The sequence below is a fragment of the Tamandua tetradactyla genome, chromosome 24 (genome assembly GCF_023851605.1).
Source record: "Tamandua tetradactyla isolate mTamTet1 chromosome 24, mTamTet1.pri, whole genome shotgun sequence".
NCBI classification, from domain to species: Eukaryota; Metazoa; Chordata; class Mammalia; order Pilosa; family Myrmecophagidae; genus Tamandua; species Tamandua tetradactyla.
In genome coordinates, this window is record NC_135350.1 from 9876033 (window position 1) to 9902501 (window position 26469).

General features: G+C 36.2%; 1 protein-coding gene across 12 annotated transcripts in view; it reads left to right on the plus strand.

The window, feature by feature from the left end:
- The window catches only part of ZGRF1 (zinc finger GRF-type containing 1), a 250677-nt gene extending 230737 nt beyond the window's left edge, over window positions 1-19940 (plus strand). For 7 of the 12 annotated variants that reach the window (XM_077142504.1, XM_077142512.1, XM_077142513.1 and 4 more), the window contains 4 exons: window positions 18026-18202; window positions 18329-18463; window positions 19147-19408; window positions 19596-19940. In XM_077142504.1, the coding sequence (XP_076998619.1) occupies window positions 18026-18202; window positions 18329-18463; window positions 19147-19408; window positions 19596-19753 (732 nt within the window). In that variant the 3' untranslated portion in view covers window positions 19754-19940. The remainder of the gene's footprint in view (window positions 1-18025; window positions 18203-18328; window positions 18464-19146; window positions 19409-19595) is intronic. The other 5 variants (XM_077142503.1, XM_077142514.1, XM_077142508.1 and 2 more) reach the window with 1 other exon arrangement.
- The last annotated feature ends 6529 nt before the right edge of the window (window positions 19941-26469 follow it).

Genomic DNA, 26469 nt, shown 5'->3' on the forward strand with positions numbered 1-26469 from the left:
AGCACCCTTCAGTTTTTCCAATATGTGCCTCATGTACTTTGGAGCTCCTTGATTGGGAGCATAAACATTTATGATTGCTATTTCTTCTTGGTGAATTGTCCCTTTTGTTAATATGTAGTGTCCATGTATCTTATGATGTCTTTACATTTAAAGTCTGTTTTGTCTGATATTAGTATAGCTCCTCCTGCTTTCTTTTGGTTACAGCTTGCATGAAACATCATTCTCCATCCTTTCACTTTCAATCTGTTTGTTCCTTGTGTCTAAGATGAGTCCCTGGTAAGCAGCATATAGATGGATCATCTTTTTACATCCTTTCTGCCAATCTGTATCTTTTAATTGGTGAGTTTAGTCTGTTAACAGTCAGTTATTACTGTAAAGGCATTTCTTGAATCTACCATCTTATCCTTTGGATTTTATTTGTCAGATCTATATATTCTTTTCCCTTTCTCTATCCTTTTAAGTTACTGTTAATGGTGTTCTTCAATTCTGTGCCTTCCTCTAAACCTCTCTTTCCTGACTATTTTTCAGCTGACAGAAGTCCCTTTAGTATTTCTTGTAGGTCTGGTCTCTTATTGAAAAATTCTCTCAGCATTTGTTTGCCTGTGAAAATTTTAATCTCCCCCTCAGTTTTGAAGGACAATTTGGCTGCATACAGAATTCTTGGCTGGACTTTCTTTTTCATTATCTTAAAAATATTATACCACTGCCTTCTTGCCGCCATGGTACCTGTTGAGTAGTCCAAACTCAGTGTTATGTGGTTTCCCGTGCAGCTTTTAGCTTTTCTCTTGCTGCTTTTAGGATTTTCTGCTTCTCTTCAGCATTTGACAGACTGATTAGTATGTGTCTTGGAGTAGGCCTATTTGAATTTGTTCTATTTGGGATTCATTGGTCTTATTTGATTTGCATATTTATGTCTTTTATAAGGGTTGGGAAGTTTTTCCCCCCATTATCTCCTTAACTAATATTCCTTGCCCTTCACTCTTCTCTTTTCCTTCTTGGAGACTGAAGATTCTTATATTTGTGCACTTCTTATTGTCCGTCATTACCCTGAAATCCACTTCAAGTTTTTCCATTTTTTTTGGCATTTGTTTTTTTGTGCATTCAAAATGAATTGTCCTATCCTCTAGTTTACTTATTCTTTCTTCTGCCTCTTCAAAGCTGCTGTTGTTTGTCTCTACTCTATTCTTTATTTGGTCTATAGCATCTTTAATCTCTGTAATAACTGCTACTTTTCTATTTATTATTTCAGATTCTTCTTTATGCTCTTTTAGAGTCTTCTTGTTCTCCTTTATGTCATTGGCCAACCCATGATATTTATTTAGTAGAGTTGTATGAACATGTTTGATTAGTTGTTTCAAAGTCTGTATCTCCTCTGGTATTGTAGTTTGGTCATTAGGCTGGGCTGTTTCTGTCTGCATCGTCATATGATTTGTGATTTTCTATTGCCTTCAAGGCAAATAACTCTTGATAGTGTTTCTTAGGAAGTTGATTTCCTTCAGGCGTCTAACATTTATATTTGGGGGACATGTGTGAGGAGGGATGTGAGGCGTGAGGTAGGACACAGTGGCATGGTGGCATTTTTTGGTGCAGGGCTTGGCACATGGAGAGGGCACTACATGGATGCCCATGAGCATGGTGTGTGGCACAGGGCTCATGGGGGTGGGTGCAGCTTGGGAGACATGGGGGCAAAGCACAGTGGGAGATGGATTGTGCAGGCAGGATGTGGATGCACATGTGGAGTGATAGTGTCATGGTTGTCAGGGTGCAGGATTCCGGGCATAAAGGTCAGGGCACAGGGGGGCGGGGTGCATGTGTTTCGGGGATAGGTATGCTTGGGTTGGGTCTAATACTTGGGGGGCCAGGGTGTGATTGTATGCTTCATGTGGGGGTCTGGGGTGAAGGCCAAGACGCGAATACACATGGGGGTGAGGTATGACCCCCTGTGCAGATTGCAGGGAGGAATAGGACATGGGTTTGGCAGCAGGGCACACATGTACAGTTTGTTGGAGAGATGAAGGGCCCTGGTATGTGTGTGCACATGCACAGGGTGTTGAGTTGGGGTCTAGGGTGGAGCTGCACGCCAGTTTGAGGGGTGGGGTATGGGTGTGTACATGCACAGGGCAGAGGCGGTAGTAAGGATGTACACGTGATCACCTATGGGAGGTGGGGCACTGGTGCTTGGGACCTGGAGGGCGAGGCTATAGCGGGAGTGTGCACATGCACGGGACAGGGTGGTGGGGTGCAGGGGTTGAGGGGCCAGGGCACGGGTGCCAGGGCGGGTAGAATCCGGGTGCACATATGCACAGGGCTGGGGGGGTGGGATGCAGGTGTGCACATGTATGGAGCTCGGTGAGGTGGGAACAGGGCAAGGGTGTGTGCATGCACAGGGCAGCAGTGGTGTGGCAAGGAAGTGAAGATAAGCACCTGCAGGTCGTGGGGGTGGCGGGATGATGTGCACAGGGCTGGGGGGCATGTCTGAGAACACAGGTCCTGGGTGAGGATGGGGTCATGGGATGCAGAATGGGCGCAGTATACATGCTTGTGGCACATTCAAGAAACATGGCTTAGCCTACTTCCTACTTCCCCATTACCCTGTCTGTGTACTCCTGAGGGCTCTGGGTCTCCGTTTGGAAAGGGGTATGTTAGGCCCTTTGCACTAGCTGGGTCATCTTCATTTCTCTGCATCTCAATTCCTCGGATTTTTCAACCAGGGCCTCCCTATATAGTGTTGAAGACCCTCTCAGATCACTTGCACCCTGGAATTGCTTACTGTCATTTTTCTATGAGTTCTCTGCCTGCTCCTTGGAGCAGGGGTAAACTCAGCCTATCTCATTCCACTATCTTCCCAGAAGTCAAAACGACTATTGTTTTTTTAATTGAAGTTAAATTCACGTAACATGAAATTAACCATTTTAAAGTGAACAATTCGGTGGCATTTAGTACATTCATTTGTAGTACAACAACCGCCTCTTCTAGTTTCAAAACATTTTTATCACCCAAAAATAAAACTCTGTACCCATTAAACAGTTACTCCCCATTCCTTTCTCCCTCCAGCTCCTGGGAACCAATGATTTATTTTCTGTTTATCTATTCCATATATTTCATATAAATGAAGTTATACAAGATATGTGTTTTTGTGACTAGACTCTTTCACTTAGTATAATGTTTTCAGGGGTGATTGTAGCATGTAGCAGTACTTCATTTCTTTTTATGGCTGAAGAGTATTCCATTGTATGTGCATTTATGTCCTATTTATGGCCAAAGAATATTCCATTATATGTACATACTACATTTTGTTTATCCATTCATTATTACTATTATGTGATACAATTATCCAAGATCAGAACGTTTCTCACAAAAGAATTGTAAGAAAACCTTTGTCAAAAAAAAAATAGATCATGGTTTAAATTGCACTTAATATTTCGCTGTTTGGACTTTCAACAATCTGTAGTTTCTTAACAAAGGAAGAGAAACTGAAATGAAACTAAAAGAATTGTTAAATCTCTAGTAAGTATTTATTTACCTGTAAGAAATGTTATTTCCTAGAAGATCCCTCTAATGAGAGAGTTTAGACAGAATGGGTTGATTTCCCTCCTCTAAAAGGTAGAGATATTAGCATGTCTATACTTCTTTCCTATCTTTCTTATCCCTTCCCAGGTTCCTGTTTTGTTAATTGCATTATTATTTTTGTACTCTCTGGATTTATAACATTTACATTTTGTTCCATAACCATAATTTTTTTTTTTAATTTTAAAGAGAGAAAGAGTTTATTGCTAGGCACAAAGCGAGAGATCAGATGGCCTAGTGGCCCAAAAATCTGTCACTTGGAGTCTAGGGTGTTCAAGTTTTTTATGGATTCGAACAAGGGAGTTGTTACCATTACAGTAGTAAGTATAAACAAGGATGAGACTAGTAAGTACCAACAAGGGTGAGACTAAGCTAGAATATCCGTTATAATGGTAAATATAACAAGGGTGAGGCTAGTTGAGTTTCAATAATTTCAGATATTCATTTTTAGCTATTCTATAATATCGAAAGAAAAAATCTATATAATGATTCAGTAATCATAATCATCCTTAAATCCTAACTTCTTGGTTGTACTTCCAGTTGCTCATACCAAAAATTTTGGAGTCATCTTGACTGTTCTGTTTCTCTCATCTAATCCATCTTCAAAATTTAACCAGAATTCACTGCTGCCCCCTCTACCACTACTCTGGTTTAAGCCACCATTATTTGGTTTGGATTGTTTCTGTAGCCTTTTTTTTTTTTCCATTTGCTATTCCTTTATTGTAATTTATTCTCTTCATGTATTTGTCACTACATGAAATTTTTTTATATATTCATCATCATGATAATTTCTTAGAATATCTGCATCAGTTCAGAAAAAGAAATAAAAAGAAAACAGAAAAAATTCATGCATACCATAACCCTCCCTTTCATTGATCACTAGCATTTCAATCTAGTAAATTTATTTTAACATTTGTCCCCCCTATTATTTATTTATTTTTAATCCATATGTTTTACTTGTCTGTTGATAAGGTAGATAAAAGGAGCATCAGACACAAGGTTTTTATAAACACAGTCACATTTTGAAAGCTGTATCATTATACAATCATCTTCAAGAAACATGGCTACTGGAGCACAGCTCTACATTTTTAGGCAGTTCCCTCCAGCCTCTCCATTACACGTTAACCAAACAGGTGATATCTATTTAATGTGTGAGAGTAACTTCCAGGATAACCTCTCGATTCTGTTTGGAATCTCTCAGTCATCGACACTTTATTTTGTCTCATTTCTCTCTTCCGCCTTTCGGTCAAAAAGATTTTCTTAATCCGTTGATGCTGAGTCCCAGCTCATTCTAGGATTTCTGTCCCACGTTGCCAGGAAGGTCCACACTCCTGGGAGTCATGTCCCACATAGAGAGGGGGAAGGCAGTGAATTTGCTTGTCATGTTGGCTGAGAGAGAGAAGCCACATCAGAGCAACAGAAGAGGTTCTCTTGGAGGTGACTCTAAGGCCTAGTTTTAAGTAGGCTTAACCTGTCCTTTGCGGGGTTAAGTTTCTTATGAACAAACTCCAAGATTGGGGGCTCAACCTATTGCTTTGATTGTCCCCACTGCTTGTGAGAATATCAAGAATTCTCCACTTGGGGAAGTTGAATCTTCCCCCTTTCTCACCATTCCCCCAAGGGAACTTTGCAAATACTCTTTTTTTCACTGTAAAACCATAATTTGTACAATAATGTTTTGGTTTCTTAATACTGCTGGAATGTAGTATACCAGAGATAGAGTTGCTTTTAAAAAGAGAATTATTAAGTTGCAAGTTGATAGTTCTAAGGCAATAAGAATGTCCAAACTAAGGCATCCAGAGAAAGATACCTTGCCCTAAGAAAGGCCAATGGGTCTAGAATGCCTTTGTCAGCTGGGAAGGCATGTGGCTGGCATCTGCTGTTCTTTGGCTTCTGGTTTCAAACAACTTCCTCAGGGTCATTTTTTTTCTGCACCTCCAAACATATGGGCCTCATGTTGGTTCTGTTGGCTCTGAGGTTTCTCCAAAATGTTTCCTCTTTTAAAGGACTCCAGTAAACTAATTAAAACTCACTTTGAATGGACAGTCACATCCCCATCTAATCAAAAGGTCACACCCACAACTGGGTGTGTCACATCAAAGTTTCCACCCTAAGCAATAGGTCTGGCCCCACAGATTGGATCAGGATTAAAACATGGCTTTTCTGGGGTACATAAAAAGCCAGCATAAATTATTTATAATTATTTCTGCATTTAAATAGATGCAGTTGAAAGAAAATCAGTAGAAAATAAAAATTTTCAGACTTCATCATCAATTTTTTTTAAGAATGCCCCATAGATGCCTACTTTTCTGAGTTCTTTTTATGTTTGAAAAACGTCTATATCTTTTCAATGTTAATGGTATCTTGACTTGATGTAATATTTTTTGGCTCATACCTGTTTTCTGGCTTGAAATATTAAAGTGAAGTCTAGGGCCAGCCTGAATATTTTCCCTTTGTAATGACTCATTTTTTCTGCCTGGATGCAAGAAGTCTTTCTATCACCTTTATGTTTGTGTCTTAACTAGGATATGTCTCAGTGTTGAACTTTTGTATTTTATTATCCTGTAATATAATACAGTCTTTCAAATTGAAGATTCTATCCTTTCATTTCAGGAAAATTTTGTTTCATTGTTGAGTTCTCTATAAGAGCTGTACCACTTATTCTTCTATTGGATTGTTTTAATCTGTCTTCTGTTATACTGCTTTAATCTCATCTGCATTATCTGTGAAGCCTTTCTTCTATGTGAGAATTTTTTTTTCAGCCAAATCTGTTTTGTTCTTTGCTGCTTCTAGTTTATTAGTTCTTTAAAAATATTGTTTTGAAAATGTTTGTTTTTTAGGATTGCCATTTCCCTCATTGTCTCATTATGTTCTTGTCATGTCACCACCTTTGAGATTTTGTTTTATTGAATTATATACTGACTAAATTCTAAAGTTTAAATACTTGTGGAAATTTTTCTTCCATTCCTTAGTTATATTTTGTTTAAGCTGGGTTCTCTATGTCTCTTTTGCATTGTCTTCCTTTATTTTATTAATTTTTTTTTTGTGTGTGTGTGGGGTGCTATAGTATGTTTGCATACTATTACGCATTTCATTTCATTTCTCAGATTTGTATTCTGTGTTCTTTGCATTTTCCCAATACCCTGAATATTTGATGTCAGAGGAAAATGTGTAGAAATGGGGTTAGAATACAGCTAGGTTAAGAAAGTATGCAGTCTTTATTAGCTTATGTGGGCTATCTCACTTCTCACGGTTTTTGTTTTATCTCAATTTTTGTTAAATATGCTGTACTAGGATACACCCCACATGGATGGAGGTGTATCCTTTCCCAGAGGGGGGATACTCTTGGGCCTGATGTTCATCACATCTGTGTATGGCCCTGGGATACTTCACTTGCACTAAAAATGGCCCAGTTGCTCACTTCCCATTTCATTATTTTTCTTGGTGCCATTCCCATTATGTGATTTCTGTAGAAGTTAGGGATCTCACTATGCAACGTTTCTCCCTCCACACTAGAATCTTCTTTGTTTCTTAACGACAATCACTTTTTACAGTTTATGGCACTGGGTTGGCTATATACCTTTCTTTGTTGCATGGCTGCTGAATTTTTTTTCTTTGCTGTTGTTTTTACTATTTTTTTTCCCTTTAGATATGGGAGAATGCACTCTGCAATCTAACTTTATCCTACTTTTTTTATTTTATAATTTCTCCTTACATGGACTTTCAAGTTGCATTTTTTCCCTAACTTTTTATATTGACATAATTTCAAACTCAGGAAAGTTGCCAAATAATACAGAAATAATATAGAGAACTCCAGTATACCCCCTACCCAGACACCCAGATTTACCACTTTTAACATATTATCATAATTTTATATCGTTTTAATCTATCTATTTTCTAGACATCTGAGAGTAGATCACATACATTATGCTTCTTTACCACTTAATACTTTCATGTTATTTATCAGGAACAAGCATTTCTTTACTAGGAACAAATGTACTTATATAGCGACTTTAAGTACAATTACCAAGTTCAAGAAATTTGACATTGTTATCATGCATAAAGTCTATATTCCAGTTGTTCAGTTGTCCCAATAATGTCCTTTTGGGCACTTTCTCCTCCATTATTGATTTAGAATAGGATCATATTTTGCATTTAATTGTCATTGTCTCGTTAGTCTCTAGTTTCCTAGGCTGCTAAAGCAGACACCATGAAATGGGTTGGCTTAAGCAATGGGAATTTATTAGTTTACAGTTTGAAGTTGAAAAAAATGTCCATATCAAGGCATCATCAAGGTGATGCTTTCTTCCTAAAGACCAGCTACTGGTAACCCTTGGTTCCTCTGCTACATGGCGAGGCACATGGCAGCACCAACTGGTCTTTCCCTTCTCTTCTGGGATTTCATTGCTTTTAGATTCTTGCTTCCATGGCTTGTTTCTCTTTGTCTGAATTTCATTTCCTTATAAAGGACTCCAGTAACAGAATTAAGACCCATCCTGAATGAGGTGGGTCACACCTTAACTGAAGTAGTCTCATTACAATGGTTTTACACCTACAGGAAAGGATTAGATTTGAAAACATGTTTTAGGGAGTACATACAGCTTCAAAATACCACAGTCTCTCTTTTTTTAAACTGTGGTAATTCATATACAGCATAAAATTTCTCATCTCAGTGACTCCCAAACATACAATTCAGTGGGATTAATCACATTCACAATGCTTTGTTACCATCACCACCATCCATTATCAGAACTTTTCCATCACTCCCAACAGACCTATCACGCATTAACTCCCCATTTCCCTCCTCATTGTCACTGGTAACTGGTACTCTATTTTCTTTGCCTGTGAATTTCATGTAAGTGGAATCGTACAATATCTTTTTTTTTTTATGTTTGGCTTATTTTACTCAACATGATGTCTTTAAGGTGCATCCATGTTATAGCATGTATCTGAACTTTATTCTTTTTTATCGATGAGTAATATTCAATTATATGTAAATACCACATTTTGTTTTTCCACTCATCTGTTGATAGACATTTGGGTTGCCTCCACCTTTTGGCTATTGTGAAGAATGTTGCTATAAACATTGGTATGCAATGGGTATATACTTAAAAGTGGAATTGCCAGTTTATATGATAGTTTTATGTTTAACATTTTTAGGAACTGCCAACTAATTCCCACAATAGCTGCACTATTACACACGCCTACAAATAAAGGTTCTACTTCTCTGAATACTCACAAACACTTATTTTCTGTCATTTTAATAATAGCCATTCTAGTGGGTGTGAAATGGTATCTCAGTATGGTTTTGATTTTTATCTCCCTAATAGCTAGTGATACTGAACACTTCTTCATGAGCTTATTGACCATTTGTGTATCTTCATTGGAGAAATGCCTATTCAAGTACTTTGTCCATTTTTTAAGTTGTCTTTTATTCTTGAGTTGTAGAATTTCTTTATGTATTTTGGATATTAAACCTTTATCAGATATATAGGTTCCAAATATTTTCTCCCATTTTCAATTTCTTGATAATATCCTCAGATGCACAAAAGTTTTAAATTTTGATGAAGTGCAGTTTATGCTTTTCTTTTTGTTGCTTTTACCTTTCATCAATGTTATTGATCTTTTCCAAGAATCAGATTTTGGTTTCAGTTTTTCTTTTGTTTTTCTGTTCTCAATTTCATTTATCTCTGCTCTAATCATTATTATTATTTTGCTCACTTTGGTTTAATTTACTCCTCCTTTTCTATTTCCTCCAGGTTTTGGGTTAGTGTACTGATGTGAGATCTTTTTTTTTTTATTTGGTTGATAGCTGTAAATTTCCCTCTTGAGTACTGCCTCTGCTGCACCCCATAAGTTTTGGTTTGCTGTATTTGCATTTTCATTAGTCTCAAGATATTTCATATTTTCCCTTGTTATTTCCTCCTTTACCCATTGGTTATTTAAGATTGTATTGTTTAATTTCTACATATTTGTGAAGTTTCCAGTTCTCCCTCTGTTATTGATTTCTAGTTTTATTCCATCGTGGCTGGTGAAGGGTTTGTCTGTATGTCTATGATTTCAGTCCTTTTAAATTTATTGAGACCTGTTTTGTAACTGAATATATGTCTTATTGTAGAGAATGCTCCATATGCTCTTGAGAAGAATGTTTATTCTGCTGTTGTTAGGTGAAGTGTTTTATATATATATCCACCAAGGCTATTTTGTTTATAATATTGTTCAGCCTCCATATCCTTAATGATCTTTTGTCTCTATGTTCTATCCATTATTGAAAATGGTTTATTGAACTCTCCTAATAATAATGTAGAACTATCTATCTTTTCCTCAAATATGTCAATGCTTGGATCATATATTCTGGGGCTCTGTTGTTCAGTGTATATATGTTTATAATTGTTACATCTTCTTGATGAATTGAGCCTTTTATCAAAATAAAGTATTTGTCAAAATATAGTATTCCTCTTTGTCCCTTGTAATAGATTTTGACTTCAAGTCTATCTGATGTTAGTATAGCCCTACCCACTCTCTTTTGGTTACTATTTGCATGGATTTTTTTTCCCTATTTATTCACTTTCAACTGACTGTGTCTTTGAATTTAAGGTGAGTCTCTTGTAAACAGCATATTGTTTGGTCATGCTTTTTTGTCCATTCTGTCAGTCTCTGCCTTTTTTTTTTTGACAAGTGCAGACAGGAGATTAATAACAAGCACACATGAAGGGGGTCTGAAGTATAGACTCCAGCCCACTTTAAACATGGAGAAGGCTGCTTATTTACAAGAACAAAGGGGTGCAGGGTTTTAGGGAGAAGAGAGGGTTAGGTGGTAGATGGATCTGTTGGGCAGTGGTAGAGGGGACTGGCTGGTGAGCAAGTGCTGTGGAGATTGGAGAGACTGAGGTTTTGGCGGGCATGGGAAATTGGTGGGTTTTCATTGGTCAGGTTAGAAGTGAGGGGCCTAGAGGGAAGTTGATAACTCTCCATTGGCAGGATTTAAAATTTAAACTACTGTGTGGTTTTGGCAGGGTTGTAACTGCCAGAGTTTTGACAGGCACCAAGCAAAGGAATTATCACAGGAATGCAGTTATCAAATGGCGGGTGCTGGGTCAAAGCATTATCACAGGAATACAGTTTGCATCTGCTGTGTGGAGATATATGTTAAGGGCTAGCTACATCATAGGAGAGAGGGAGGTAGGTGTTGAGGGTCCTGGGGTATTATAATATTTCCAACCTTTTTGTTTTATAACTCATGGGAATAGAAATGTAGGGGTTGGGTGGATGGGAAGGCAGTTGGGGCATCTGCTTTGGCTACATCCTACTGTTATGGGGCAGAGTTGAATTCATTCCTGTCCATCCCACCTTGTATCCAGAACTTCTGCTTCACTTAGAAGGGGCTGGTATTGGTATCCTTGCAGTAGTATCAAACTGTTAACCTGGTCCTGGGTTAACGTTTGTATGGTTTCTTAATTGGTGTCCAGTGTTGGATGTTTGGTCAACAACAACAGGGTGGAGGTCCCTTACCACTCAGTCAGCCTCAGTTCAATCTTGGTCCTGGGTTTTGGAGCCAAAATGTTAGAAAAAAGTTACATATCAGGACACAGAGACTGACAAGTGAAGGCAGGAGTTATAGATTCCAGCCCCCAGTCTCTTGTCTTTTGATCAAATATATTAATTGTGGTTACAATGGTACTTAGATTTAAAGCCAAAACATATAACAATCTTGTTTGATATGATATCAACCTAACATTAATAACATCTATGAAATTTCTAACCCCCCACTATTATGTTCTAGTCACAAATCATATCTTTATACATTGTGTGTCCAAAACAATAGACTTATTACTTTTTATGCATTTGCATTTTAGATCTTGTTAGGAGTAAAAAGTAGAATTACAAACTAAAAATACAATAGTAATGGCATTTATATTTACCCATGTAATTACCTTCACCAGAGATTTTTATTTCTTCATGCATCTTCAGTTTACTGAAACCTGTCTTTAGCATTTTTTGTAGGACAGTCTCTTGGTGATTGTTTTAGTTTGCTAGCTGCCAGAATGCAATATACCAGAAATGGAATAGCTTTTAAAAAGGGGAATCTAATAAGTTGCTAGTTTACAGTTCTAAAGCCAAGAAAATGTTCCAATTAAAGCAAATCTATAAAAATGTCCAAATTAAGGCATCCAGGGAAAGACACCACGGTTCAAGAAGATTGATGAAGTTCAGGGTTTCTCTCTCAACTGGGAAGGCACGTGGCGAACATAGCGACGTCTTCTAGCGTCCTCTCTAGGCCTTGTGCTTCATGAAGCTCCCCAGGGGCCTTCTCCTTCATCTCCAGAGGTCACTGGTTTGTGGTCTCTGTAGTTCTCGTGTCTCTGCTGCTGTCATCATTCTCTGCTTTCTTGGAATCTCTTGTCATTCTGAACTTCTCTACAAAATGCTTCCTCTTTTAAAGGATTCCAGTAAACTAATCAAGACCCGTCTGGAATGGATGGAGTCACATCTCCCTCTAATGAAAGATTAATACCCACAAGTAGGTGAGTCCCATTTCCGTGGAGACAACCCAGTCAAGTTTCCAACCTATAGTATTGAATAGGGACCAAAAGAAATGGTTGGTCCCACAAGATTAATTAGATTAATGGCTTTTCTAGGGTATAAAATCCTTTTAAACCAGCACAGTGATGAATTCCTATTGCCAACTTGCCTCTATGGTTTCTGATTAGAAATTACCACTTAATCTTATTGAGGCTCCCCATATGGACACATTGCTTCTTATGACTTTCAGGATTTTCTCTTTGTGTTTGTCTTTCGACAGTTTGACTATAACATGACTTAGTTTGGTACCCTTTGAGTTTATTCTCCTTGCAGTTTTTTGAGCTCCTTGGATATGTATATACCTTTCTTTCATTAAATTTGGAAAGCTTTCAGCCATTATTTCTTTGAATATTCCTCCTACCTTTTTTTCTCTTTCTTTCTCTAGGATCCTCATAAGGTATATATTGGTATGCTTGATGATGTTTCCACAGGTCTCTTAGGCTCTTCTCATTTTTCTTTATTCTTTTTTCTCTCCATTCCTCATGCAAATTATTTCAGTTGTCTTATCTTCAAATCCCCTTATTCTTTCGTTTGCCAACTCCAATCTGCTGTTGAACCCCTCTAGGGAATTTTTAAATTTCAGTTACTGTTATCGTCATCTCCAATTTTTCTGTTTGGTTCCTTTTTATGCTTTTTATCTCTTCATTGAAATTCTCTTTTTGTTCATCTGTCATTTTACTGATTTACTTTAGCACCTTATCTATGTTTTCCTTTAGCTCTTTAAACATATTTGACTATTTTTTAGTCTTTGTCTAGCATGTCCAACGTCTGGGCTTTCTCATTGATGGTTCTAATGTTTTATTTTCCTCCTTTACATGGGCTGTTGTTTCCTGTTTTTTCCATGTCTTGTGATCTTTGTTGAGATTTTAATATTTAATTTCTTATCTCAATGTTGGTCACTGAGGTGTTTGTTTCTTAAATTTGTATCCAGCTACTTTATGACCGAAATTTCCTTAAATGCCAGGAATTAATTTTTTAAAAAAAGGAAAGAGAACACCTTTTTCCCAGTCTTTTGAGATTAGATCTGTGCAAGTGCTCCCTTATAGAATTTAGGTGTCTTAACAATGGGTCTAAAGAACAACCTGAGGCAAAAACATAGAATCCTTATGGGCTTTTATTAGCATGGGTCTTGTGTTGGAGTGACCTTCAAATTCCCCATTTATAGAATCCAAATATCCCTTTCCTCTAGGAAATAGTCTTTCTTCCTTGTCCTAGGTGTTATATCTCTTAAAACTCGTAAGCTTTGCCTCAGGTAGCTGCAGTTTGATTGATTTATAATAGCCTATTAGCTGCACTGTAGGCCACTTGTACATATTTGGTAAGTACTGGGACAAGTCAGACAGACAAGAGTCCTAGTTCAGTCATTCAGGCTGCCACTAGACAAATTGGTACACGCATACATATGTTGGGTCCAGGACCAGGGACCCACATTGGGAACATGGGCTGGCTCTACACCAAGCTTGGAAGGACTGAGAGAAGGGCCAGCAGCAGAGCCATGGGGTTTTTCTACTGTTTTAACTTGACTTTTTCTTCTTTTGGTGCTTGCTCAGTTACTGCAACTCTTAAACTATTTTCTGGAGTTCTGAGAAAGGTGATTTTACCTATTTTTGCTTTGTTAATTGAAACTTATGTTTACGGGTGGAACCCTGGAACATCTCAGTCTACCATCTTTGTAATATCACTCACTGCTTTGAGTTTAGTTGTAGTGAGTTTTGTGAAGAATCAAGCTTTTAGTTGTTTTGAGCTTTCAATTATAATTGAATTGAAGTGCAAAACTTTTACCCCTCCATGATAAGTCATTGTCAAGCCTCTTTTGAATCAGACCTTTTTGGTGGCTCTTTTCTCTAAAGTTAAAATATATATATATATTTAAATTCTTAAAATATTTTAATAGGTAATATAGTTACATCATTCAAAATCAAAGAAGTACCAAGAGGTCTGGAGACAGTGAAAAGACTTCCAATTCCATCCCCCAGCCACCCCATTCTTCTCCCCAAAAGCAATCATGATCCTTTTCTTTCCAGTTATGATTTATGCCAATGTAAACAAATGCAAAAAAACTCCCTACATTTTAACAAATGCTAGCATTCTGTAATGCTGTCCTGCCTTTGTTTTTTCACTCATCTGTTGGCAATGCCTTTTAAGACATGCGATAGAGTTTGGGGCAGAATTTTAGAAGGGCATATAAAGCATGGACTAAAAAGTGATTTAGTCACAGAGTGGAATACTATAAAGCAGTTAAGATAATGACTAGCTCTCAGAAACAAGGATGTTGAAAGAAGAAAGGTACAAAGGGATATGTTCAATGAAATACTATTTATGTGAATTTCTAAAGTATATTATTTTAGTTTTCTGGCTGCTAAAACAAATATAATGCAATGGTGTTTCAGTATGCTCAAGCTACCAAAATTCAATATATCAGAAATGAATTAGGTTGGTTTTTTTTTTTGGAGGTGGGGGGCTTGCTCTGGGAATCAAACCCGGTGAGCATTTTACCACTGAACCACATGAATTGGTTTTTACAAAGGGGATTAGGTTGCAGATTTACAGTTCTGAGGCCATGAAAATGTCCAAATTAAGGCATCCAGAGAAAGATATTGTGACTTTGAAGGAAGGCCACCAGCATCTGGAATACCTCTATCAGCTGGGAAGGCACGTGGCTGGCATCTATTAGTCCTTGCTCTCTGTTGCTTTCAGCATCTGATTCCAGTGGCTTTTTCTCTAAGCATCTATGGGTCCTCACTTAGCTTCTCTGGGGGAAAACTCTGGGTTTCATCTCTCAGCATCTCCAAACATGTATGTCTTTTGTTTCATCTCTCTAACCTCTGTGTCAGCTTTCAGCTCTCTGTCATAAAAGGCTCCAGAAAGGATTAAAACCCACTTTGAATGGGTGGGGTCACATCTCCATGGAACCAACCTAATCAAAAGTCCCACCCAACAATAGGTCTGCTCCCACAAGATTGGATTAAAATGACATGGCTTTTATGGGGGTGCAAAACAGTTTCAAACCACCACAAATGAGGTGGTTTAAACAATGTAAATTTATTGGCTCATGGTTTGGGAGCTAGGAGAAGTCCAAAATCAAGACAGTGCTTTTTCCCAGAAGACTTGTCATTCTCGGACTGGTTCTCAGTGATCCTTGGTCCTTGGCTTTTCTGTCGCATGGCAGTGCACATAGTGGCCTCTCCTGGCTTCTGTGGGTTCCAGTGACATCCTACTTCTTTCTGTAGCTTTATCTTTCTGAATTTCATTCTGCTTATGAAGGGCTCCAGTAATAGAATTAAGACCCATCCTGATTTAGCTCAGCCATACCTTACCTGAAGTAACTTCATCAAAAGGTCCTATTTACAATGGAATCACACCCACAGAATGGGTTAACCATAAGAAATGTTTTTCTGGGGTACATAGTTCCTAGCCACCCCACATATCAAGTAATATTTATTATTTATAAGTAGATAAATGTAGGAAAAATACAAAAACATGCATGGGAATGGCCCAAAACTATCTTCAAGTTTAGAGTTATTTCTGGGTAAAGTGGTAGAAAAAGGATGATAGAGAGAGGCTTTAGCTTATAAATGTCACAGTTTATTTTCTTAAGAAAAGAAAGATCTGAAGCAAATTTGATTAAATGCTAATGTCAAGTCTGAAAGGTGGGCGTCAGCTTGTCTTTATTTTCCTTTTTGTATTTTTGAAATTGTTTATAATTAATTAAAAGTAAGGAAAAAGTAATATTTACTACTCATTGTTGAAAATGTGGAAACTATGGAAAAGCAAAAGGCAAAAATAATACATCCATAATAAACTCCTTACCACCAAGAGAAAACCCTTTGTAATATTTTAGTATTTGTCCTTCCAGTTTTTATCCTTCCAGTTTTTATCCATGCCATAAATATAATTTCTATCCTGCCTTTTTTAAACTTTGCTTTATAGTAAATCATTTTCCCATGCCATTACTAGCTTTATAATTACCACTTTATCATAAACGTTTTATCACTAGATATTATGTTGTGTAGATATTCCATAATTTAGTGGATATTCCATAATTTTCTCCTATACTGAATATTTCATTGTTTGTAATTTAAAATACTGTTCCTTTGAGTACTTTTTTTTTTTTTTTTAGTATTCAGGGTTTTGGTGTGGTTTTTTTTTTGGTATTCTTTTTTATTGTGAAAAATAACATATGTACAAAAAAGCAATAAATTTCAAAGCACACTGCAACAAATAATTGTAAAACAAATTTCAGAGTTTGGTATGGGTTGCAATTCCACAATTTTAGGTTTTTCCTTCTAGCTGCTCCAAGACACAGGAGACTAAAAGAAATATCAGTATAATAATTCAGCAGTCATACTTATTTGTTAAATTCTGTCTCCATCTTTGCGTTTGATCTTTCTCCCAATCTTTCAGGGTAGTAGGGCTATACTCATTCTAGCCTTTTCATGTTAGAAAGGGCTGTCAGTAATATGGGATAGGGGGATGGAACTAGTTTATGTTCTGGAGAGGCTGGGCCCTCTGGGTTTCAGAACTTATATTTGGCCTAGGAACCTAGGAACCTATCTGGAGGTTGTAGGTTTGTGGAAAGTAATCATAGTATATAGAACATTTGTAGAACCTCAGATAAAGCCCCAGGTATTCTTTAGGGTTGACAGGAATGGTTTTGGTTGGGTTTGGCAAACCATGATAAGTAGCAGTATCTAGCCGAAGTTTATGTAAGAGTAGCCTCCAGAGTAACCTCTCGACTCTATTTGAATTCTCTCAGCCATTAATACCTTATTTGTTACCATTCTTTTCCCCCTTTTGGTCAGGAAGGCATTGTCGATCCCACAGTACCAGGGCCAAGTTCATCCCTGAGAGTCATATCCCACATTGCCAGGGAGACTTTCTCCCCTGGCTGTCATGTCTCATGTAGGGGGTAGGGTAATGGTTTCACTTGCAGAGTTGGGTTTAGAGAGGGAGAGGCCATATCTGAGCAACAAAAGAGGTCCTCTGGAAATAACTCTTAGGCATAACTACAGGTAGACTAAGCTTCTCCACTACATAAATAAGCTTCGCAAAAGCAAGCCTCGATCAAGGGCTTAGCCTACTGACTTAGGAGTCCTTAATATTTGAGACAGTGTCAAGGGATTCCCTGGTGGTAAATTTAATAGTTTCATATTTTTCTCCCATCTCTCAGAGGCCTTTGAGCACTTTTGTACTTAAAGATTTTTGTCAGGAATTTCATGTCCACTGACTTAGACTTACCCACAAACGTATGTCCCAAAGAACAACTAGTAACTGAAGATTTTTTTTTTGATGGTTGTTCCAATAAAAGGTATTTTGTCCATGTGATTATTAATCCTGTTGTTCATTATGTATTATTATTAGAGTAACTTAGAACTATTCAAAATGTTGTAGCAATACTATAGAACATTTTAGAAATAAAAAACATTCTCCAGAAGAACCCTAAAGTAGCTGGGACGTGGATTTTATGATGCATGAACAAAATATGAAACTTCTTTGAAGGCTTAGAGTGAAAAATGGCTTGTATCCAAGGTGGAAAGTAATCAGTGAATTATCAAAACTTTTTTTTTTAAGATTTCTTTTCAATTTTGTCTTAGGTCAATTCCAGTTACGTTATGGAAGCTTAATATCAAGTGCCAAACTTATTTGGCATGTTTTATAATTTCCTAGTATAATATTAATTTACCAATAAAATAATTTTTGCAATTTCTTTTAAAAATTAATTTTATTTGTGCTCTACTCTATCATGGTTGTAATTTCATCTCCTAGGCACACAATGGATTAAAAAGTTTTAATATCATTTTTTATTATTATATTTTCCCTAGAGAAAAAAATGCTATGTTTAAAGTTTCTGTTTTTCTGCATATAAATTTCTTAGGGTCACAAGCCAGTTCTACTGAGAATCCAATACCGTTGTCACCCTGCAATCAGTGCTATTGCTAATGAACTGTTCTATGAAGGAAACCTCATGAATGGTATTTCAGAAACAGAGAGGAGCCCTTTATTGAAATGGCTGCCAACCCTCTGTTTCTATAACGTTAAAGGACTGGAACAGGTAAATGACATCAATGTTGATGGGAATCAACATGCTTTAGTTTCCTACTTTAATTTTATTGTTGTTTGTATGGTCTTTCCATTGCCTTTCTGGGAAATATAATTTAGGATCTGTTTCTTATTCCAGATTGAAAGAGATAACAGCTTTCATAATGTAGCAGAAGCTGCTTTTACACTCAAGCTGATTCAATCACTGATTGCAAGTGGAATAGTGGGCTCCATGATTGGAGTGATAACATTATACAAATCCCAGATGTACAAGGTTTGTATTACATATTGCAATATTTATCACAAATTATTACAATTACATATTACAATATTTGATAATACATTTTGTAGTTTTATTTTGTTCTGTTTGTTGCTTGGAAAACTTTTGAGGCTATAGTTAATGATGTATTAAAAGAAACATTTTAATTTTTTTCTGGCCTGTTTTTTTTTCAGTATAATTAAATGTACAAACTAACAAGGTTTAATTAAATTCAGTTTACAGCTGTTAGGGCAAAAATGCAAATAAACAAATTAAAGGGCGGAAAATATGGTGTATGCTTTGTGTTTGGGGACAGATGGAATTGAATCTCTGTTTTCCAAAATGTTCTTTTATTATTGCTACATTTTATCAGTAAATTAAGGATAAATACCAGCTATTAATGTACACATGATCCAATTACTTCTCCCTAGATTTTTTTTTGTTTTTTTCTTTTCCAGTTATTTAAAAGTATTTTTCATCTTAGTAATGGTTAACTCATCACCTTTGATTTTGTTTCCTAATTAATACTGTCATCAATTCATTTATATATTTCAGAAATTAGTCAAATCTCTGTGAGTCATAAAAAAGAAAATGAAAATTACCCAGTATTAATTAAATCAAAATGTTTGCTGTGAGGAGATTCAGAGCTTAAGTTCTTCCTGACCTCTGTGTTGCATGATCCCTGCTTTCCTCCACAGCTTTGTCATCTCCTCAGTACTATGGACTTTGACCATCCCAATATTAAAGCTATCCAGGTGTCAACGGTAGATGCTTTTCAGGGAGCTGAAAAGGAGATCATTATTCTGTCCTGTGTAAGGACAAGACAAGTAGGATTCATTGACTCAGAGAAAAGAATGAATGTTGCACTGACAAGAGGAAGGAGACATTTGTTGATTGTGGGAAATTTAGCCTGTTTGAAGAAAAATCGACTATGGGGGCGTGTGATCCAACACTGTGAAGGTAAAATGAAACTGTTTTAAATTCAAGTATTTTTAATTAAAACTGATTTTTTGACTTAATGCTTGGGCTGGCTCAGGCAGGAACAACACTGAATTTGCCACTGTAGGATATGACTGTAATGATAATAATATGGGGAGCGCTATAAAATGAGGAGTTTTTATATCGTATTTTATATCTTCTTTTTAAGGGCAGGAAGATGGATTGCAGCACGCAAGCCAGTATGAGCCGCAGCTAGACAGTCTCCTTAAAGAATTTTTTGAAAAACAAGCAGAAGAAAAACAGAAGAAAAAGAATGAAAAACAGAAATTTAAAAATAAGTCTTTTTCACAAAAAGATATGGAATAGGTATTTTGTATTTATGTAAACTCAAATTCATTCTTCAAATTACATATTTTATATTTTTCTTACCCCAAAAGCCTTTGTCATGGAAAAAAATACTTTATTTCTATGATACTTAAATATTACCTAAACACATCCAAAAAAATTTGCTCTTCAAAAATGTATATATTATTTTTATTAAGATAGGCAAATGAAGATAATGCAATTTGTTATTAATAAAAATAAATTTCTTTCTTAAAATTATGGCTTCTGTTTGATAAAGAAGTGAATTTTACAACAGACAGGGAGAAGCTTTCATGGGGAATGTTACTTCAAAAAAAAATCTCAAAATCTCATCTATTAGAACACTATCTGCACAGTCAGTTACACCAACACATGTCTTTCTGAACTCTAACTCTTATCAGAATCTTTTTAAAAATAAAAATAAAAATATATTATATAAATAATATAAAAATAAATATAAATATTAAAAAAATGCCTCCCTCCCATTTTATAAGTAAAAACATATTCATAATAAAACTTTTAAGTGCAAAGGAAAATAAAGGAGAAAAACACCCCAAGTTCATGACTGCAGATAACAGTGCTCAAGACCTGGCAATGGCCAGTACCCAGCACCATAAGTGGTTGTTCTAGTTTGCTAGCTGCTGGAATGCAATATACCAGAAACAGAATGACTTTTTAAAAGGGGGAATTTTTTAAGTTGCACATTTACAGTTCTAAGGCCACGAAATTGTCCAAATTAAAGCAAATCTATATAAATGTTCAATCTAAGGCATCCAGGGAAAGATACCTTGATTCAAGAAGGCTGATGATGTTCAGGGCTTCTCTCTCAACTGGAAACGCACATGGAAAACGTGGTGACATCTGCTAGCTTTCTCTCCAGACTTCTTGTTTCATGAAGCTCTCCAAGGGGCATTTTCCTTCTTCATCTCCAAATGTTTCTGGCTGCATGGGCTCTTGTAGTTTTCGTGGCTCTGCCATGGCTCTTTCCAAAATGTTTCCTCTTTAAAAGGATTCCAGTAAAACTAATCAAGACCCACCTGGAATGGGTGGAGTCACATCTCCCTCTAATCAAAGGTTAATACCTACAATTGGAGAGTACATATCTCTGGATATGATCTAATCAAGTTTCCGACCTGTAGTACTGAATAGGGATTAAAAGAAATGGTTGCCTCCACAATATGGATCAGGATTAAAACATGGCTTTTCTAGGGGACATAATCCTTTCAAACCAGAAAACTGATATAGCAGTGCTTAAGAAATGTCTGTTGGATGAGTAAACAAATGAATGAAAGACTACTTCTGGTTCATTTTCTTCTAGTCTTTTTCCTGTGTGTTTTTTGCATAGTAGTTATTGGTAAATGTGTTGTTGCATATGTTGATTAAAGTTTTTTAAGTAAAATGAAAAATTCTCTGTAGAAAATTTGAAAAATACAGAAAATTATACAACAGAAAAAAATATGTAGAGATCCACGAGTCAGAGAACACCATTAACATATTGCTTCAATATTTTTTCTGTGCTTTTACTGTGTCACTGTGTTTGAAACCAGTTGAGTCCATATTGAGTTTTAGGCATTATTAACAATGGAATATTTATACATCTTAGATAGAAAAATGACATGGGCTTGATTATAATTAATATCAAAAACATATCTTTACTAACTAAAAAAATTCTCATTGATCTAAGTCACTCGATACTCATTTTTTAAATGCAGAAAATTGCTTACTTGACTTTGCAATAAGAAAATGATCACTTTACCTCTATGAAACTCATTTTTTATGCTAGGGTAAACCCAACAAACAAAAACCTGTACTTCAGTAATTCTCCAAGTCTTGTTCCAAAAGTGTTGCTGATTTCAGTAGCACATCAAGCTTTAATGTGAAAGATATGACTGCCAACAGTTCCATATATTGAATAAGGAATAGTTGAAGGAAGTATTGCAGAGCCATGTATTACTTCTGGACTGTATAATCTGAAATTTTCTGCATTTTAAAAATGAGTATCGAGTAACTTAGATCAATGAGAATTTTTTCAGTTAGTAGAGATAATCTAACTGAAATTTAAACTGGGTTCCTGAGTTTTATAGCTACCCAAATCTCCCACTTTTTATTTCTTAATTTTGAGTCAGTTCTTGGCCAGCTGGAGCTAGGTCTCATGTAATTTTTTCCCAAGGAGAGTATTGAACTGATATATCTTTTGAGCCTTTGCATATTTGAGAATCTATTTCTGTTACATACATTTATAAGAGCTATCTGAGTGCTGGGAGTGATGGTTCAGTCTCCATCTCAGGTCTATGGCTGGTTGGCAGACGGGTTTTGCATAGCTCCTAGTCTAACGCCTACTAGTTTTAATCTAATAATGTTCATAAGACTTTGATACAGTCTTCTGCACTTGTTCCTGTACTATCATTAGTCCCTTTCTCTTTTCCCCCCTCTCATTTTGCCAGGTTTCCAGAAATTTCAATTTCTGCAACAAGGTAGGAAGAGGTCTTGTTGTAGAGAAGGGTTTCTCAAACTTCAGCATTCTTGGCATTTTGGTCTGATTCAAGAAGGCTGATGATGTTCAGGGCTTCTTTCTCAACCTTTTCCATCTTAAATTTCAAGGTTGAATAGGCACAAATCAAACTCTGAGAATCCCATTCAACAGACAACCAAAATAATGGGTTTCTCATGATTTCACAATGTACTCCAAATGATAAAGCCAGTTTTACAATTATAGCCATTAGAAATTTGCAGATAGCAATATTAAATCAGTCTCCCATCTTATATCCAGTATATAGGATTATATAAGATGTTCTCAAGATTTTTATTTATAGAGTTTATTAGTTTCTGTATCATATATTGAAATAGAAGAAATTTCTAGGCTTTAATGCATTCTTCATTAATTGCCTTTGTTTTACAGGGTATGCATGTTGAGTTTTTTTCCCAAAACGCTGTCACAAACATATCTCTCCTCCCCAGTGTGGAGAACAGGTATTATTTTCCCTGTGTTAAAATAATGAAACTAAGGATCACAAATCAAAGTGATCTACCTAATCTGCCACAATGTGTAAGAGGCAGGGCTGAGACCCAGACTAATCTCTCAGGTCAGCTGTTCTGCACTGCCTCCATTGGAAGCCACTTTATCAAAGAGGAAAGACTGAAACTCAATCTCCTCTTTGACCCAACCAACCAGACTCAATCCCAACTCATTTCCTCATAATTCACCTTGGCTGATTTATTATGTAACAATTTATTTGTTTTAACAATCTATACCTTCCCAGTAACTATATGCTAGAGAAATGAGTTTCTTGATTTCTGTTTGAAGGTCTCTGGAAGTCTAAATTGCTGCTAGGAGGTTCAGTTTGTTACTTAATGCGAGAAAAACTGATTATTAATAAAAATTAATAGCTGAGCTGACGATTCTTAAAAGCCTTATAATTATCAAAAATAGTTAAAAATATATACATTTGTACTCTGCTCTGCAGCCAACCCCTGTCCTTGAAACATGCTTTTCTATATTTGAGTTATATGTGAAAAAATAAAATATTCCAAGGTGATATGAATGAAGCCCAGCTTAAAATTTCAAAATAAAACATAACTTTTGGTATTGTTCTTTAATATTTGAACAAAGGGAAGATTAGTTTTGGGGATGCCAAAGCAAACTCCAAATGTTGTGTGCTCTTCACTATGGTTTAATTTAAAGACAGCAGTGAAATACCTTTATACTAATTCAATTTTTTTATATTAAATAAGAATGAACTGGAAATTGGTGATTTACTCGACAGATATTGGACCTTGAAAATTAAATAATTGTTCTAAAAACATTAGCTCAATGCTGATTTGAAATGCCTGCTTCATAATGAGTCATGAATGAAATGTATGTTTAGTTCCAGTTGTGTTTTGGGTTTACATTAGTAGGATTTATTATAAAGTAAAGGAAAAATTAAATCCATGTATTTCTACAAGCCTCTGAGTTCCTTTATCCTGAAACAATAGTTAGGTTGTTGGTTGTTTTGTTTTAACTCATCTGTTAGTCTCTTAATTATTGATTTTACTTACTGTTCTAATCAGACAAATCTGGTCCTGATAGAGTTATGAGGGTGTGTGTGAGAATGTGAGTATGTAGTGTGCACGCCAATTGAAGAGGTAAGTAGGAGGTGGGAAAAAAATCAGGAAGCAGTCTATTTGCAGGCTAGAGAACTAGTAGAGAACTCTTCACAGTTCTCAGGTAATGTGTGCTACCCATCCTCTTTTAAGATGGAAACTCCAAATCCATTTTATAGGCTGATAGTGATGGGTTGTGGCTCCTTGGAATATAGCTGATTATTCAGTTCAGTAAAATTCAGCACATTCATTGAGCATCTCCTCTGTGGCTGTCCCTGTATTAGCTGGAGTAGTCCAAGTCAGTCTTCTCTAACAGGTTATGTGCAGCTTTGTTTTATGTGCCAGCTTAGACATAGAGTGAAGGTGACCTGGCTACACAGAACCCTCATTCCCACATGGGGCAAGCTAGAACACTCCCTTATGGAGAGACTTAGGAGCATTCGTGAGGTAAGAAAATTGGGCCTCTTTGACCATTCTTTTGGAATGTCTATTTATAAATAAATGAAGAACTAACATGGCCATAATGTTGTCAAATGTCCTGATGCTTTGACTCGTGTATCCTCAGGTTCCTTATCTCTTGAATCAGTGTTGGGTTTAGGAGTGTGAGGTAGAGGTCCAGATCTTTGAGGACTAGGTGTAGCAGTAAGCAATAGAAGAGGGATGAATTTGTGTGCAGGGAAGTAACTGTTGGGGGAAGATTTGGTTGACAACTTCTGAGGCATGAAAAGATTCAAGGTCTTTCACCACTGGTGTGTGTGTGTAACCAGATGGCACCTCCCATTGGTCTGTGATCCTTTTTAAGAATCACAGTTCATATCCAATGTTTGAATAGATGTATAGCCTCTTCCTTCATGAGCAACATGGTGACAGGATCCTGAGCACAAAGAATTAGGGCATCAGACAAAGTGTAATGAACAACAGTCTAGGGTAATTGCTTAGTCTAGATATTGCTATATGAGACATTTTATATGCTGGGTATACTGCATTAGCCAGCTGACTGAGTATAAGGGAACAAGGACAAAATAAACAACATATTGGTAAAAGAATTACATATATAATGTTAATGTCAATGCCTCTTTAGAATCATATTTTGCATTTATAATTTAGGATTAGCACCAACATAACAGGTTCTCAATAAGTACCTAAATGTTAAATGATAAAAATAAATGATGTCCAAGTGATTCTTTTCCCTTTTCTAAAAATTTGCCTTTAAAATTTAAAAAATTTAAAAAAATTTTTTTAAAAATTTTTTTTAACATTTTATTCTATTTTCTTGATGGGTAAATCAAACTGTGCTTATTTCTCTTTCCTCCTATTTGTTCACATATAAGCATTGTTTTATACATTTTAAATGTGAATACCTCGCTTTTTGTTTTATTCATTATAACCACATCTACTTTCTTTCTCTTCCTTTTTGTTTACTTTTATTTATATATTTTTGAATAGATAATAGCATTCACATGGCTCAATATTTAAGTGGAACAAATGGGAATACAGTGAAAAGTCTTCCTCGTGTCCCACATCTATCCAGTTTTCCTCCCCAAGGTCAACCAATGTTATAAGATTCTTATATTTCCTTCCAGAAATATTTACTAACATGCAAATAATTCCATTATAAAATGGTCTCCCCTTTTTCATGATAACCTACCATACACATTTTCATTACCTTGCCTTTTTCGCTGAACATTATATATAGTGCCTGTATTTTTTAAAAATCACCTGGGATTTGTCATCACCCTAAATTACTCCACTAAGAGCTGACCATCACCTATCCTTCTCTCCTACACCAATTCTTTGGCTTCATCGTGATCTCTCATTTCCTGATTCCTTACTGTTCTTCCAATCTAGCAGCCTCCTTATCTTTCCTGTCTGCCTGAACCCTATTGGGTTTAATCACTCTCAACTACATTGGTGTATTAGCTCTTGGCTGCAGTTTTCTCCAGCTGATAAAATTTTAAATTAGTCCAAACATCCTCTCCTTTTTCCTACATCTGGGCTGCTGGGTGCTCTAAAGAAAATTATACTAATGTGCAGATGGGTGCCACAACACATTTATGATAATTGATTTCACATGTCCCATATGCCCAGAAGTTATATGTCTCTAATCAGCTCTTCAACTCGTCTTCAGTCACTATTCCCACCAAAATGTTTTTTTTTTCTAACATGCAAATATGATCACATTGGAATTTTTCAATGGCATCTCATCGCCATAATAGTACTTCTCAACATGTGGTCATTGACCCACCTGTATCATTTCATTTACCCTCAGAATTTTGCTTTTTTTAAAATTAGCTTTAGTGAGGTATAATTTACATACAATAAATATACCCAATTTAATTGTACCTTATGATGAATTTTGACAAATATTTATATCTGTGTAACCACCACCACAATCACGATAAAGAACATTTCAATCAGTTAAAAAAGCTCTCTTGTACCTTTTGAAGTCAAGTTCCCCCTACCCAAAGTAACCACTAATTAATTTGCTCTGTCCATAGGATTAGTTTTTGTTTTGTGTTGTTGTTTTGTTTGTGTTGTTTCGTTTGTGTTGTTTCCAGCCACCACTGTGTTGAGGTCATCTTCTGTACCTCGTGTCTTCTCAATGATGGCACCAAATGCACTATAGAGCAAAGCTA